Raw genomic sequence first — 18,264 nt, forward strand, 5'->3', positions numbered from 1 at the left:
AGGAGGGATGAGAACTTGAACATGGACTCGGACTCTCTTGTGGCATTTGTCCTGCCTAACACAGACAAATACACGAAGGACGCTCTAACACCACATGCCGACATCCTCCCACAAGGATTGCTGGAAATTAATTTCCATCTGAGGGGAATGCCAGTTGTCCAAAATTTGCTCTGCTTCAAAACAGTTAAGCTGAAGTTGGAATTTTAATTTTTTTCTGCAAAATGAAAAAAATCAGGAAGGCCTGTGATTCAGAACTACTAAAATGCTTCATCTGATGTCAAACCATGTCAATAGTATCCCATAGTATTAAAGAATTTACAATACAGCATGTGCAAAAACATGTATCAAAATATAAAATTGAAATTAATCAGGAATACGAAATAAATTGGGGGTGAGTTCGTTTAAATATTTCTCTATATATAAAACTCATTTAGATCAAGACTTGGGTGGGGGGGGACACAAACACAACAGATTTCACCCAAAGTGCACTTCAGAAGAAACAGTACTGGGAACATGTTTTGGACTAGGTTTGACTTGTTCCACTATCATACACTTCCTGATACCAGAGCTGGACATTACATCAGAGCATGCTGCTGCTCAGACTAGCAGGGCAGAATGATTTTATAAAAGACTGGAAGTCCCAGTTTCCCATAAACGTACTGAAGTCTCCTGGAAGCCTGGAAATACTGAAGTATGCACGGGTTAATTTCTCAGCATCTCTGTTTCCCAGCACATCAGTGAACACATCTTTTGGATACTTAGACTCTTTGTCACAGATACTAAAGAATTTCTGTCAGTTTGACTACTTGATAAATTGAGGTTTTGCATCTTGATTTCTGAAGCATACTAAACAAACCTTTTAGTACTGTTTTGGATTTGTGAATACACATTACAATTGTATAAGGAAAATCTATTTTTACACTCCCTACAATCTGGCCACATTTGATGAATTGAGACACTAACAAGGACCGAGTCATACGAAAAACATTTTTTGAAGTTTGTATTTTCAAGTATGTAGAAATTCCCATAGAGTTATAATGTAATCTGATCCAGTCTGCTCAGCCAGTCAGCAATAAACACAACAGAAGCCCAGCTCATTCCACTTTATCAGTTCCTAGGAGGTTATATAAAGACACCGATCTTTTCAAAGAAAATACCAAAGCATACATGCTAAGATGTTACTTTCTCCCAAATGTAATTATTTGTGTGTTTGGTTTGTGTTTTTTTTTTTAAAGAAACAAATGGCAGGCTGCTCCAGATTGAAGTCTGCACGCCCTACCAATTTCCTTTAAAGTCAGCAGAGAGCTGTGGGTTCAAACTTTATCTTGTTTCCTATTAAGCAGACCCATAAAGGCAGCTACCATAGAGACTTAGAAACAGAATTTGGAAAGGCAGATGTAACTATTCCAGCTGTTGAAACAGATATAAATATAAATACTAGCACCACAAGGAAATTTATGGGGAAAATAGCGTCAAAACTATCACAAGAAAAAAAATCAAAATCATCCAACTTGACAAATTAGTTTCTTTCTAATTAATTCAATTAACAGATTAGACAAGGAAAATTTCATCAATAATAAGGACCTTAATCTAGCTGTTGGGAAACAATGGCTCATCTTCCTGCCTTCCCCAGTGTCAGGCACAGTAGAGGTATTTCAAACCACAGAATCGGGACTTAGGTGGGCTTGCAGCTGCCTGTCTGAAATTCAGGCTCCCTACACTCCCCAGTAACACCTAAAATCAGTAAGGCATTTTGAGCCACCGAAATTTCCTAGGCACTGAGCAGAGGCATGTAGGTATGCTCCGCGTGCAGGACACCTGCCTGTTTGCAAGGACATGTGAAAAGGCACACACAAATACCACCTACACACCAAGAGAGTCCATGAAGTTAGATGTTCTCAGGTCATCCCAAACTTATTTAGCTGCACCATCTTCAGCTTAAAATGAGGGAACGGCTGCAGCCGCCTTTTACAGAGCTCCAAAACCCCAGGATTACACCAGTGAAGTAAATTAAAGGGAGCTCCAGAAATATACTCAACAAAGGATGTGCCCATGAATGATTCCACGTACACCTCTAACCGTTTCAGAGTGAAAGTGTATTTGCCACACTGAAAATCATCAAAACCTCATGTTTTTATGACATTCCAAAACCACCCCAAACCCCAAGCACAGCAACCACGTGAAGGGCTGAAGTCAAGCACTGTGTTCTCTGAGCTGCTGGTAAACAGTTCTGTGTATGGCAGACCCATCAGCCTGTCTGAAATGAAGGCAAGGAAGAGCTGGACCTAGCTGCCCCTGATATTAGCACAGCCTCGTGTTAGTCATACTGGCTTCCCAACTCAGAGTCAACTTTGCTTTCCACATCCCTACGGAAGTCTATAGTACGGAGCTTGGCATCTAGCCTTGGGTTACTGAATGATACCGCTTGGTTGTTTTTGTCATGATCTGCAGGCAGAGCCATTTCAAAACAGTTTTGACTAAACCCCCCCCCGGATAGAGATGGTGCCACGTACTTTGTGGACCTACAATGGCTTCAGCAAACAATTCATCACCAAGAAATAATGAAATTCCTTCTGGAAGGAATGCCCTATGAGGAGTGGATAAGGACACTGGATGTGTCTAGTTTGGAGAAAAGGAGGCTGAGGGGCGACCTCATTGCTCTACAGCTTCCAGCAGAGAGGAAGTGGAGAGGGAGGTGCTCATCCCTTCTCCCTGGTATCCAGTGATAGGGTGCATGGGAATGGTTCAAAGCTGCACCAGGGGAGGTTTAGGCTGACATTAGGAAGCATTTCCTTACCTAGAGGGTGGTCAAACACTGTAACAGGCTTCCTAGAGAGGTGGTTGATGCCCCAAGCTTGTCAGTGTTTAAGAGGCATTTGGCCAATGCCCTGACCAACATGCTTTAATGTTCGGTCAGCCCTGAATTGGTCAGGCAGTTGGGCTAGATGAACACAGTAGGTCCCTTCCAACTGAAATAGTCTATTCTAAACGCTGGACTGCACAGCATGGATCAGTGCACGGCATACCATGATTCTCATGATCCAGCAGACGTGGTCATTGTAGTCATTAGTGTATCATTCAGTACATTTCCCTCTTCTTATCTATTGGACTACATTGGTATAGTTAAAGTGTGTGTGTGTGTATATATATACCCAAACACACAAGCTCTATTATGATCAATCCTTTGAAGTTGTTAATACTTTTAAAAAAATAAAACCAAACCTTTTAAATTGTCCATGAGTTATCCACAGTTTAAAATTATCTTTTCTTCACATTTTCTGCAGAAACTACTCACCCAGTATGTTTACAGTCCTACCTGCCAGAAATGCATAAACACAACAGTCATGGCTGTATATTCAACTGGAAAAGTAAATTCCCAGAGGATAACAAATTTTCTTTGAAACAATGTTGAGAACTATGGTAAGAGTTAAGTTGGAGTCAATTCAGTCTTTTTCAAGTTATGACTGTTCAAAGTTCTTTGGGGGCCAAGCAGAGGGGTTTTCAGTTGCTTTTCTTTTCCTGCTCTAAAGTAGCTCCAAAGCTCAGTGCTGTGGAGTGCTTTTCTGTCACTAAAACTTGCAGTGACCTAAGGAGTCCTACAAAGCTTCACAAGTGGATGAAGAAATCCGGAGTAACATAAACACAGTGTCTTCTGTTTGAAAACAACACTTAGAGAACTAGCATATGTAGATATCCATACAAACATACTGAAATCTTTCAGTGAAGATCCAATATCTGTTAAAAAAAGACACCTGTCAGTCCCAGTGCAAGTTACGGGTTTCTTATATCAATTGTAGGATGAAATTTTTAACTTGTTTCATGCCAGAACAGGACTAAATGCAAAAATGCAACTGTTCCAGGCCTGCATCAATGTGCCTTTCCACAGAGCATTATTAATCAGCAAGAAGATTTAATTGCTGGGGCCCAAAATTTCCATTCTGACTGTCAAACAACATGAAGAGTTTCAGACCTACCACCCTGAGCAAATTTTCTGGTGGTTAGATAATTTGACAGCACTGAGTTCTCTGCCTTTTCTGAGTCCATCTAATTAAGACTTCATGCACAGCAAACAGAAGTTAAAGGAGATCCATAGTAAGAGAGAAAGAAAATTGTACTCCTGTGTTTACTATACCTGCAGTAAGACAGTACCCCCTGGGATTGTGAGCTGTAAACAGTACTTAGGGGCATTCTCCCAGGAAAGCAGTTGAACATCTTCAATAGCACTGTAGGAAATTGAGTTTTCCATGTACCCAGTTGGCTGCAAGAAAACAAAGGAGAGGAAAACAAAGCTTTACTTAGTCATCAGAAGTTTCACAATTTCAAAGTAAGAACAGCACTACTTAAATTACTCTTGGTATTGAAAAATATCTGCAAAAAACCTAAGTGGAAAGCAAAATTCCTATACAGGCCATTCAACAGAGAGACCCAGCCAGCACCTTCATCCAACCTGTTTAAGTGTAAGATCTCCCACATAAAAACAAACCCAGGCCAGACCTAGATGCCCGATATACAAAAATGTCAAACTACATTTGCTCTGGACCCAAAATCAATGGAACCTAATCTCAAGTTGAACTGAGCAATGAAGAGGTCTGGCCACGCGCATCAATGTTATCAATGTATGAAGCGGCATCTCATTCATACATGCAGAACAGCAGCGTATTATATTGAGGTAGTTTTAGTCCATGCATTCTTGTTCTCCTCCCTGGCTGCAAGGTTGATCAAGCACATCATCAAAGTCTAGACTGCTACATTTGACAGTAATTCTTGGGGCTCCTAAGATTCAGCCCTCAGCTTTTAGACTTAAACAGACGGAGAGCAACCAACTTACTCATCTCAGCCTATACGTAAGTACTGATTTCCTGCACTGACTGCTGATGCCCAGTTTAAAGTGAAAGTCACAATTAAAACATAAGTAAGTGACCGTGCTTTGCAACTACACGTACAATATAAATCAATGGTAGCAAGGAAACAAAGTTAAACATGGAACTTCTTACTATTATCCCCATAATTCTTAGGCATTATGGAAACACAATTATCTCTGAGATAAGCTGAAATATAAATGTATACATGCCAGCACACGTAAAATTATGTCCTAAACGTAAGTGCAGAGACATAGCTGTGTATTTATCAAGTATGCATACATACGCTGTACTTTATGCAAGTCTTCATGTTGTTTAAGTAATCTGAGCATTTAATAGAGGTCCTCTAAGACATAATTTATTTTGCTTTGTTATAGCATAAGCAAACTGATCAGTATTGCTATGGCAGAGAAACTATTTCCATGCAAAAATGCTGATTAATCCCACCACGTGGATAAACCCTTGGGATAGCCATGTCTTGCAAGAGAAGAGAGCTCATTACATTTATGAATTATTTTCTCACCATTACTAGTTTACATATAACTTCTCAAACTTACTCCCACTGTGCCCAATACGTAAGTTATTTTTAACTGACAGTCTTGAAATAAAGAAGGCAAGGGAGAAACCACATCTATCTCAGGGTCAAACAGGGCCAATTCTTAAAATCACAATACAGAATTCCTGGGGGCGAGTGTGAAATAAGCAAATTGCATTTAGAACGTCCCTACTTCTTATTGGTAGAACTTTCTTCCATAAGTTAAGTAGGTGGTGCATCTGGAAATCGTACTTCGAAGTTATATACTTCATATGTGTTCATAAGGCCATAAACGTCATCTGCCACAATGTAATGATGGCCATGTCATCCACCTTTGCTGCTACAAAAAGTCAGTTGCCCTTTCAGCAAGAAAAATCCAGCAAGCCAGGGAACTGAACTTTAATGTTTAATATATTCTTCAGCAACATTTGTTGCGGCAGCCTTCGTTTTATACTAGCCCTTGCCGAAAACAATTTTTGCTGTCTCTTTAACGAAAACCTTGTTATGCAGGAAGTATGATAAACTTCTGCTTATTCATTTACCCACAATATTGTTCTACACTAGTGACTGGAATCCCAGTGGCTTAACACTGATACTGTACGTCATGCGTTGCCTACAGTAGAGTAATTATCTAGTTCTCACAGGAAGCCAAAGGCCCAATATCCTTTGGTAATCAGCATTACAACACTCAGGGAAAAATATGAAAACAGCTAACATAAAATCTCCTATGCTCTCAGGAGGCAAAGTTATCAGAAACATACTCTGAACGACTGGAGAAGGGAGAAACCCAGAACCAGCCGACGCAAATATAAAATGAAATTAATCAAAGCAATTTAAATTTCTCTCTTAAGAAGGTGCTGACTGCTGTTAATACCCTCCATTAACTTCAAAGAGGATTTGAAGAATTCTCACAGAATCTGTTCCCAAAAGGAGCCTCTTCTATACCTTAAACCACCCATTTAAACAGCATTAAAGGTAACTGATCCAGTTCAATCACAGCTCTGAGCCATACACAAGTGATTTAATCTCAGGCATAACTTCTTCCCATAGGACAGTCCTTTTTGTTACGGATAAAGGAGGAACACAGAGTTCTGCAGTCTGCAAAGGATGGGAAGACTACCTAAACCACAGCAGAGAACTACAACAGATAATCTCTCCAAATGAAAGCATTATGCCAGTGAGGTAGTTTATATACCGCTCATACGATCCCATGTCCATACCTTCTGTCACAGACTGTACCTTTGCTACAGTTTTTTGCTATCTTACTCAAAAAATTAATAGCTAAAATCTAATCCCTATAAGCAATGTTATATGCCTTATTTTTCTTTTAATTAAAAACACCATGTTCTAGGAAATGAACTATTTTCTGTTCTGAGAACACCGGCTATAGGCAGCTTCACCTCCGTTTTGCAACTGAGTCTAAAGCAAAGTGATTTATGACTGTGTAGAGCTCCTTGAAATCGTGCTTGTAGATGCTGTCAAACACTGAAGACCACACTCCCACATTAGTGCTGTGCAGAAATGCTCTGAAGAAGCACTGAAACAGAGCTGTCCTCAGACCCAAGGCTTCCCGGACCTCACAAGGCTATGGTGCTCCCCACAGAGAGACCATGGCCCTAATGAGGTGAAGGTCAGCCTCACACAAAGGTGTCCTTTCCCTAATCCCTGCACACAAGCAGATGGGAGGCTCAGTTCCCCGGTTGTGTTTTTACAAGACCAAGCACAGTTCAGCCGTTTATCAGGAAATGGCCTGAGGTAAAACCACAGGCTGAGTCACTGGTTCCTCTTAAAACACAGGCTATTTTGACATTGAGGTATGCAAACGTCGATCATGGTGAATCACTGTTGATAAATAAGCAGTGCAAGTGTTGCACGTTCTCATGTTCCAGCTGGTCTTGCTTGCACACACCCCCAGAAGCTGCATCCTCACCCGCAGGTCACTCCATGGGAAATTCAGATTAGAACAACATGCAAGACCAGAAATGTGGATTCAGAGATTTGAAAGTACCTAAAATGACACTGATCCTCAGTGGGTCACCACAAAGCACCTGGCATCAACACTAGTTTAAGCAGCGTTCCCAGCTCCATCCACCCACTTCGCCTCTGCCCATACGAATACGTGTCTAGCTGTGGCGTCAGGCAGATGAGTGAACACGTACAGCTTTCACCAGATTACTTTTTATCTCCTTCAGCCCCATTTCTAACGTGAAACGGAAACTAGTATGTTAACATAACTTAGAGAGCAGCACATCATGGGGAAGGGAGTGAGCAGTGAGGACCTGAATATTTGTCTAATTATTGGTATGAGACAGTCCAAAGCCATGGCATCTTTGAGCAGTAATACATCAAGTTCAGTTGCAAATGCCTTTATTTAAGAAAATAATCATTCTTATGTTTATAGCTGTCATTTTTGAAAGGAGATTCATAGTTCTTGGCAAAATCTGAAATCTATCAAAGCAAAATAATGCACTTTTCTCATTCACTCTACAAAATTAATCCTGACTTAGGAAACTTTGACCAGAGAATCTACGTATGTCAGTTTACAGATTTACAGTCACAGTTTTAACTTCTGGCTGTTTGCTGTTGAACATGTTCTGAAAAACTGTAAGAGACTCATAAATGAAAATGAAATCTATTACAACAAACAAAAACCCTAAGGAAACATTTTTCTCTTCACATTAGCCTTTAGCCTCCTAACGGAACATGCAACGTCTCCGTTGGGAAATCAGGTATGTTTTAACCTCAGTGAGAACTTTGTCTTTTTTCAGTTCCATAAAGAGTTATTAATCATACAGCTTTGAAACAACTTTGTACCAGAATAGCCACACACAAAAACCTACTATAAATCAAATCTTAAGGGAATCCAGTGCTCCCAAAACTGGAAGAACATGTAAGCTCACATGTAGGGCTAGATTTCTCTTCAAGTCTCTGGGAAAAGTTGGCAGCAGCAGACTACTCAATAATGCAAAAATCTGCCCACTTGTTTCCATGGGAAATTCTAAAAGGGAAAGAATAAACATGACGTCCATTGTTAATGAGGCATGCGTGCACTTACTCATATAATAATGTACTAAATCTTCAGCTGCATATCTTCCAAAGAAAGTGTCTAGAAAAGATGAATTCTACAAATAGAAATGGTTAGTTGCATTATAACATATTTAGACCGACAACTCCACCAACACAACAGCAATGAAGAATGATTGTCCCAATTAAATACTCCACATGGTGGAGGGAAACAGGGCTATTCCAGACCCTTGCTCTGCCACTGTCAGGTGCTTATTTCTCTCTTGGCTGCTCTTAAGAATGAGCTGTGCTGCTGTAGCCCAGAATGATGAGCACACCGCATTACATGCAGGTTTTCCATACGCAAATAAGATTCAGTCCTGCTGAATAACACGTAGGAAGATTTGATCACTCTCAAAACTTTGACGGGGGTGGAGACTATTCAGTCGGCACACTGAAGGGTAATGGACTCTGAAACTGCTGAAAACAATGGATGATTTGAAATAAATCTCTGTTAGGAGACATCCATGGCTCCAGAGCACGCCCCTGCAAATGTAGCTATTTCAGATAAGAGCAATTAACATCTTTGTTCATTAACTATATAACCTATCAGAAGACATTTATCAAGTTAAGCAATTAGTAGTACTACCCCGTAATATGCAGCGCAGTACAATTTGTCTCACTATTGATATGGAAGAATTTACTGCCACGCTCGCTTGTCATAATGACTTGAAAGAGTTTAAAGTCAATGTTAATCTGACTGAGATTAATGTGATAAGAAAGCAGACAGAAAGACTAACAGCACAGGGAGACACCCAACTCTACCCCAAAGCTGCACAAAGGAATTTCTGAGCTTCCTCGGAACAACATTCTCATCTAATCCGTCACGATTCCCAGACCCCTGGCCATTACCACCATTCCCTGATAAGTAGGAGGTTTCATGTGTTGAACCGTAAGGAGAGACCTCGCTTGCTCTGTGCATCGGGAGTAAGACCACACTGGGTGAAAAGGATGCTTAAACGGGTGCTTAAGCAAGGGACCCATGGGGAAGGGACCTCTCAGCGGGGCAAATCTAAATTATTTCTGCTTGGAGCTGCTTTGTTCCCAAGTGACCCCAAGTTTGGTAGCAATACCTGATGGGATTTTGCTCGTTTGGTTTTGCAGCTTTTTGATACACAGAAACAAATTTGAACCCAGCAGCCCAACTCTTCAGTGAGGTTCTACCCATCTATGTCAGCCGAAGCCTAGAGTGTACTTATGCATAATTAATGATAGGAAAAAGCAGGAGGGGTTTTCCTGCCACATTTATTTGTGTGTGGGTGACTGTGTGTATAAACATCCGTCTGTGTCTGTGTGTATGTGTATAAATGTACACACACACCTGTCTGTCTTTCTAGCTACACAGAGATAAGATAGTAGAAATATATCCCATATTTCTCTGTGCAAAAAAATACAGCAGCAACCCTCACATGCTCAGTGCAGAACAGCTCAACTTCAGTAAGTGACACGATTTAATTAAGAAAGGCCAGATCCTCAGCTGAGCTGATCATCCAAAAGACTTCAGTGGAACCTCACTGATTTATACCAGCTGAGAATCTAACTCAGAAATTCAACGGAAATTCAACGAAATCTAGCTTTGGAGCAAAAATGTGCATTGATCTCTTTCTCTCCTCTAAATGTTTAAGACAACTGGGACTGGAGGCTGTTGCATTAATTAACCTTCCAAAACTGATAAAAACGTAAGAGCTGCCAGTAAGAAATAGATTATCCCAGACCGTGCAGGAAAAAAGCCTTCCAAACTGCAGTGGGGCTGAAGGATCCTGCAGAACTATTGAAAATGGGCTGGCCAAAACCGTTCAAAGAGCTGACAAGAAAAAACTGGTCTCAACATTGAGACGTAGGAGCTACAAAGTCTGCGAAAGGAGTGCAGCAGACACCAGCAGAGGGAAGAACTTCAAATTAATTCAGATCTGAAGTAAGTTTAAAGCACAGACCAGAAGTTCATCATTAAGAGGAAGGGAAAATAAGGTCATATTATGGGATATGTACCATGACATGAGAGTCAAATAAGCAGGAGAAATTTATACATTATGTTAGCTGAAATGCATGTAGAATTTTATTTTTTTTAAATGAGGAGATCTTTCTCTTTTACTGTCAAACTCAGCTGAAGGAGCGCTTAGGAGTGTTCCATTTATTTCACCAACAGAACTATTTGAATTTCTGGGAGTAAAAGATGACACCTATCTTGAAGACTTTCTGAAGATGTCGATCATCAAGCTGACCCTGTCTATGGAGCCCATAAGAAATGAACCCTTTCTCTCTGGCTAGCTCGGCATGACAAAGGGAACTCCACTGGGACTTCCAGTACAGCTGAAGGCTTAATTGGACACAGTGCTGGTGTCCAAAAAGTTTTCTCTGAGGTCAAGCCTATCTATATAAGAAACCTTGTCTCCTGCTTTCGAACCTCTGCTAACAGGCATGAGAACGTGCTGCAAGGTGCACCTGCCCATTGCAGACCTGGAGGCCAACCACAGCTTTGCTACCGAGATGGTGGCCGAATCTGCCAGACCACCGCCCACGGGCAGGAAGGCTGCTCCCAGGCCAGTTGACACAACCTGCCAGGCACAGTCACAGACACTTTCACAGACATTGACCCGACTCGCCTGCCTGGTGGAGCACCTCTGCTTGGAGCAGCGATTCTCCAAGCATGCACTGTAGCCTTCAACCCCTCCCAGTGAACACAGGGAACCCAAAGAATTACTATCCCCCACTTGCCAACCTAGAAGAATAAAATCTCAGTTAAGGTTGTAGCTGCATCATGCTCTTTATGATGCCTTTGGTGCCATAAGAAGCCTGAGAGATGTGGCGAAAAAAGCTCAGACTTCCTGACTCCAACCATACAAATCAGCTCCAAACGCATACTCCTCCTCCAAAACTGCATAACAGATTCATAAGAAGGACCATTCCTTAGCAGGGTTCACATTCCCCATGCCTTTGCATTTATCACTGCACTCTGTGACATCCCTCCTGGGGAGGAAACAGTTGATAACCTTGACAAGACGGGTAGCTTGTTTATCCACCTTCCTTGAAATTACTTCAGGAAGGAAGGGACACCATGAGCCAAAATACAGCAGGTACACACCTCCTTACAGAAGCAGCAATAAGTAACAAGAGTAGCAGGAACTCACTGCAGAAGACTTTACACACACTTCTGTAAAACAACTGTTAAGAGGAATATTGGAAAATCCCCATATTTTGCCCACAACATGAAACATCAAGTGACTGCTAAACAGATCTTTGCTAAGTCACCATAGCAACAATGATGTGACAGAAAACAAAACCACATCCACAAAGCGTTCTTGAGTCAAGGCTGCTCACTATTTTCAATTCTCTTTCAATAAATAAATCAGCCGTGTCACATGCCATGAAATGTATCAAAGGCTGATAAATCAGAGAGAGGAGAAACGGTTGGGTGTAGGGGTTTCAGACCAAGCCAGGCACAATGTATGCTAAACTAAAATGCCATCCCTACTTTAACCAGGGGCAGCCCTGAACACTAGAAATGAAAGATCATCAGCTGATTTCAAATACAAAGTTGGCACATGAAAAATAATCAGTCTGTTAAATAACTGGAAACATGGCCAAACTGACATGTACTACAAACAGGAAATCTCTGTTCAGTGGTGTTTTTCAGAACTGGTTTAAGTAGTGGTAATAGCATGGTTCTATCGCATACTGTCCTTGCACTTAGAGTGGTTTTTACTTCTGGTTTGGGGATCTCTAGAGGCCTGAGGTTCATTATCTCTAGTAGGTCAACAAAAGGTGAAGAAGGAAATGGCATTTTATTAGTAGAGGGGTCATATCTGCTGTGTGAGGACCTGCACCTCCCATGGAAAATTTTAAGGTTTTACAAACTGAAAAGGCTGAAGGCAGCTGCAAGGGAAGCAATACATTCATCTCTATCACCTGTGCATGTGAAGTCTAACCTGAAGGGTGATATATGAAACACTGAATTGGTAAGAAACTGAGCTCTCCAGGATCCCATGTCACATTAGATATGTAGAATTTGACACATGGACTCTGCAATCCTGACAGTTCTCGCCACCTTCTTAATGCACATCCCAACTCATTCCTTACTACATTTTATTTCCAAGGTCTAGAAAATAAATTGTTGCAAAGCTGAACATAACATAAATATGCTAATATATTACATTCTTGTTCTTTGTTTAAACAAGAATTGTCCAACACCACTTATCATGTCTATGCCTTTTACCTGTAGAGTGATGAAACCCTTAGACACTGTAGTAGTCAAACGGTTTCCTTTAACAACTTTTTTCCTTTACTTTTTAATGCACTTTTAACCCCACAGTTCCCAGGATGCCACATCTGATCTCAATCTCACGAACAAGTACAGGACAGGGAGTGCAGTAACCCAACTACACTCCTGAATTCCCAACAGGGAGTGCCCTGTTCTGATCTTTTTTGGAGAAAAAATGAGCAGGTCTTGAGTTCCCAGCAAAATATTAATACAACCCTCTGCTGTACATTGCATAAGAGAAAGGACATGTAGCAGAACCTTCAAAAAATACTCTGTTAAGGATAGTCTCACTAAACTCTTGCTATTATTAGGCAAAAAAACCCAGGGACCTCCTGAGAATGAGTCACGGCCGCTTGGAATCACCTTCTGCTATAGAAGGAGGTGAAAAAACATGGTTAAAGTGCCAGCGTTTTGTTTCACATGTCTTACTTTCAACAATAATTTGGACAGCTCTACATAATTTTAAGTGAGATCCAGCTCTCGTATTTGCAGCAGTGATTTCCTCTCAATTTCGTCTCTCTCAGCACTACAGAATCACACCCTGAGACTAACGGAAAGTGTCCTTTTCTTTTTTTTCAGCAGGAAGTCTTCTGCAAAATTGTGCTTGTGCACTCCTGGCCCCACCCATAACCTCCTCCACTGTTGGTCTTCCTCATTGTTTAATGACTGACTGTTTGTACTGGAAGGGAGTGTTGCTATTTAAATACAGGCTAACCGAGGTATGTGCGATACCTCCATGGAAGGTAGATGGTGAGGGAATGAAGAAGGCAACTGCAGTGAAATATCAGAGTAAATATTTGAGACAAGTGTCAGTTGACTGGTAAATGCATAATGGAGAAGACCCAGGGCACCAGCTAGAACCCAAACTACCTTCGTAGGCTCCCTTACTATGCAAAAGGATACAATGAAGTATTTAAAGTGACACTTTCTCTTTGTTTTTTTTTAAAAAAGTAAATATTTAGCTAAAATCATAAAGGCATTGTGCTCATAGAGAATGAAGTGGTATGAAACTGGCATACCCAACTAGCAAACTTTTTGTTTCAATGCAACATTTATTAGCCTAGCAAGTTATTTTTCAAGATAGCTAAATAAGAGTGCCTAGAGTGAAGCATGGGCACCTGCTTATGAAAGGTATTATCGTAATCTCAACATACAGACTTTGAAAAGCAGAACAAAGAGCAACCCTACAATCAGGCACTGTGAAACTGGCAAACCCATTTATCTGGGCGGCTCCTGAAAGGCTGGAGAAGAATTCCAAGGAATTGCAATAGTCCCCCCCCAGGCACTGTGATGCATGTGGCTCCAGAGAGATGCGTTTCCAGATAAGCCTTGGTTATCAGATGCTCATGCACCACACGCTGCTCTTCTCTCATAGCGAAAACTAAACCAACTTAGTCTTCCAATAGTATTTTCTGTTCCAGCTGAACGATTCAGCCCTCAACAAAACACACTCACTTGTTTCCTCTGTATCCTCCGATACAGGGCTCACACGCTGCTCCTACTTCAAGACACCAGGCAGGGGCTCACACAGCACAACACACCAGACCACGCAGGTGCATCTCTAGGTGATGCAATTTTGGAAAGGACTGGCTGTTTAACCCAGCCAGCACCTAGTGATGCACATCTGAAGGTGAGAAGAAACACAAGTGCTTCCCAGGCTGCGGGAAGAATCAGACGGCTTTCTGGACTCTCTCTGTATACTGACGTGGCCTGACTTATATTCTCAGACCATAAAGATGGCCACAATGCTACTGCTTCAAGGGAAAAATTATGTAGCACACTACCTATCAACACAGAGATGACTTATACAATATCACTTGAGAAGTGTACATCCAGTGAAAAAACACCCTCCCAACAAAGCAGCTTTGCATACTAGACTAGTATGACTGCCCCCCTCCCATCCAGTTTCATATCAAAATATGCTTTAAAATAATTCCAGCCTTTTAGACAAGCTAGACCTTCAGGTTGTGTCAGCACAATGGCTGCAGGTGTCACTCCCACCCTTGGCAATTAGTTTTGGTTTTCAAGCTCAATTACATTGTCAAGTCAGCTTTCCCGTGCGTATTTCTGCAGCAACATCCTTGCCCTCTGTCAAGATTATTTTAATAATTTATTTACTATCTCTAAAGGAAATAGCTCATTTTTATAGAATCTTAAATATTACAAACACAACTTCGTAGACCGAGTTTTCCACTTAGGGAGGAAAGGGAGAGAGAAGCATACCACTTCTGAGCTTTGACCTCAACAACCAAATAGTTATAACTATTATTCCAAGAAATTTCTACTAAGGAAATCTGAATGGTCTTCAGAGAACTGTTCCCCCAAGGTTAAGCTAGCCACAGATTTTCCAACAGAAAGCTTTCAGAAGGCCAATACTACCAAAGTATATTAATATTTAATGGTAAATTTGAATCCAAACCACCATGGACTTACAACTACCACAGTGTGTTATGACGTGGACTCCAAACATTGCTGAAAACATGAGTTGCTTCCCCTCTATTGCATTTCAGGTTTTGCAGAGTACAAAAGTTTCCAAATTAGATGTATGTTTGAACTCTATACCTGAATACACATAATGGGTTTTGCCCATTTCTGCTTGCATCAGCTTTACCCAAGGCAGGAATGGAAAAAAGGATAACCATTCCCGCCCTCCTCTATGTAATTAAAATCCACAAATACCATCATGTCACTGTATGACACTGCCACCACACAGCACACAACCATAGCAGTGACCAAAGACAAGTCCTGCTCCCTTTAATCCACAAGTGAGGCTCCCTCCAGCTAAGGACAGCTCTGCATTACACACCTATCCTGCCTCCCCTAACGGCAGAGGATCAGTGACACAACAGGCCAGCCCTAAAGTATAACTGGCCTTGCAATGAACTATGCACGGATTTGTTTCTCATCTTTCAGTTTCCTAACATTTTATTTGATAAATGCAACTCTCACTAAACACGGCTGAGCAAAAGGTATATATGAACTTACTGTTAATATCAGCTTCCTTCCTTCTAATTGCTTTGGCTACATGTTACTACAGCATTAACAGAATCTCATGGCACTATTTGCAACTACAGAGAAAAGTCAGGCTTATCAGAAAAATAACCAGAGCAGAATTAGTAGGAAGGGTTGAGCATCAAGAATATAACAGCTTCATTTTCCTACTTACATCTTCCCAGATAACATTTAAAGAAGACTGCTTAATATAATGAATGTTTATCAATCATTCCTCCAGAGAAAAAGAAACAGGTTAAATATAAAGTATCTTAAAATAAGGCACAGCATCCACGTTAACCTCTGAAAATGTACCAAGTGATCAGCAAGCTTCGACTAGATATTATCATGGCATTTTGAGGGTGTATTATTATTGGAAAGGAAATATAAAGCTTGCATAATGAAGTAACCTCTACCTTTTTCTCTAGACTGCATCCTGCTGAGAAGGACCTTTTTGCTTTCTGTTTCTGAAAAATATATAATTTTTGGAAATATACATTTTTGAATTCCAAATCAGACTTTGTCCTTGTTTCCTTGCAACAGCTTACCAATTCTTACTGGAAATGAATAAAACAGAAACCAAAACCAAATTCAATACTATAAACACTGTAGCAGATTATTTCCAAATACTCCAACATTTTGCAGGATTTTGGATCACTAAACTCAACTCAAAAGTCCAGAGGACAACTGAGGAATATACTTCTCTGCTTCAGATTTAAGTTCAGAGCCTTAACCTCAAATCTTGTTCTTTGCAACATAAAAAAAAAAAAAAATCAGACTCAGATCCACAGTACTGATACAAAGTTTCAGTTTGACCCACAACCTAACACCTCTGCAGCCAAGCCTAACAATTTTCTGCCAATAACTCTCTCAAAGTACAGATCAAAGGCTTTACTGTACATTCAGAGCCATTCCTGTGATGCAAGGATGAGGCATGAAGAGCGTCATATTTTCAAAGGTGCAACTGCCTATAAGTGTATCTTGTGCATATCAGAGCATTATGAGCTCAGCCATAAACACCAGTGCCAGACAAACCACACCCCCAAAATTCTCATCTTGTCTCCCATTTTCTTTATCTCACCCAAGCACACTGTCTCTACACGCCCAGTTACAACGAAGATATATCTAGTCATCAGCCCTTTATTCTTTTATTTTTATTAGTATTTACATCAATATTTGGGAGGTTATTACAAGGAGCTGGAAAAACAATGTTCTGGCCTGCCGCTGTGACCCCTGCAAGAGGTGATGATGCAGCAGTAATACCTCAATGGCAGCAGTTGTACTGGAGATGTCACCAAATTCTAACAGCACTTCTTAGCACACGGCCTGCACTTGTAATCCTGGCAGTAATCTAGCATTAGATTAAATACATAATTGTCAGCCTAGAAGTATTATATCCAACTCTAAATGTACAGCTGCAGATGCACACAAGATTCAACAACGCTGCATAGAGAGTACTGTAGGATGAATACAAGCCTTGGTAGTTTCAAGAACAAAGACTGCATCATGAAGCACCAAATTGGTTATTTCAGAGGCACTAGGCTTTACTCATGTGAAGAAAGTGAGACATAACACTGTCCTTCAGTAACTAAGAGCAGCTTGAGCAAGTCATTAGGAAAAACTGTTGGTGCACTTCATTTGGAGGTCCAGATCCTGCAGACGCGTTCTGAGACAAGCAACCAGTGGTTGCAACAACCTTCATCACATGAGTAAAGAACTGAGATTCAACCCCTAAATGTGTCATCTATTCCCTCACAATTTCATTAATAGAATGAAAAGCTAGTGAACTGCAAATTACAAGTCAATGCGAAACTCTCTAGATGAGGTTTTTAAGACGTCAGACTACACAATCACAATGTTTCTTCTCAGGCGTTAAAAACTACAGTACTTGACTTATGCTGTGCCCATTCTGTTTTCCTAGCAGGGAAAAAAAATCGTACTAGGACAAAGAATGGCAACTGTATTGTCCTTCCTGAGAACTAAGTACCACAGGCTCTCAACACTGCCATGACAAACACACAGAGCTATTGGCAAGGCACGTTATGAGAACTGTCTATCAGCCTTACCAGACACAAAAGCATAAACAGCCATGTCAGACCATTAAAATGTTGGATGAGAAGAGCTGAAGACGACACTGTTGCTGCCAAAAAAAATGGTGTTTAGGGCATACACACTCAAAAAAATCATACATTTCACTAGTCGCTGCAGGATGAATGCTACCGTTGACTTTGTTGGCCCTCTTAACAGCATTCAAACCTGTTCTGAGTATCCTGATGCAGTTCACAGTTGCTGAAGGTCTATGGGAAAAAAGAAAACCCACAGTGAATGAAGCTTTATGGGATTTCTTTCTTCCCTGAAAATCTACATCACACGATTGCTCTCCACAACACCTAATTAAAATGCCTTTGAAATGACAATTCTACAGGAATCTTGGATGCAAGTTATCAGACCATTCCCAGCGATGACTCAGCCACTACCCCAGTCAGACACAGATGATCAGCAGTTTCTACTCCATTATACTTGAAACTTGGACTCCTTGAGACCTTAGTCGTCTCATG

General features: G+C 40.9%; 1 protein-coding gene across 5 annotated transcripts in view; it reads right to left on the bottom strand.

Annotated features, from left to right (window-relative positions):
- CMIP (c-Maf inducing protein) overlaps window positions 1–18,264 on the bottom strand; it is a 136,473-nt gene that overhangs the window by 59,535 nt on the left and 58,674 nt on the right. For all 5 annotated transcript variants that reach the window (XM_075101296.1, XM_075101295.1, XM_075101298.1 and 2 more), the window contains exon 2: window positions 4,133–4,258. In XM_075101296.1, the coding sequence (XP_074957397.1) occupies window positions 4,133–4,258 (126 nt within the window). The remainder of the gene's footprint in view (window positions 1–4,132; window positions 4,259–18,264) is intronic.

Source organism: Phalacrocorax aristotelis, chromosome 8, assembly GCF_949628215.1.
Source record: "Phalacrocorax aristotelis chromosome 8, bGulAri2.1, whole genome shotgun sequence".
Taxonomy (NCBI): Eukaryota; Metazoa; Chordata; class Aves; order Suliformes; family Phalacrocoracidae; genus Phalacrocorax; species Phalacrocorax aristotelis.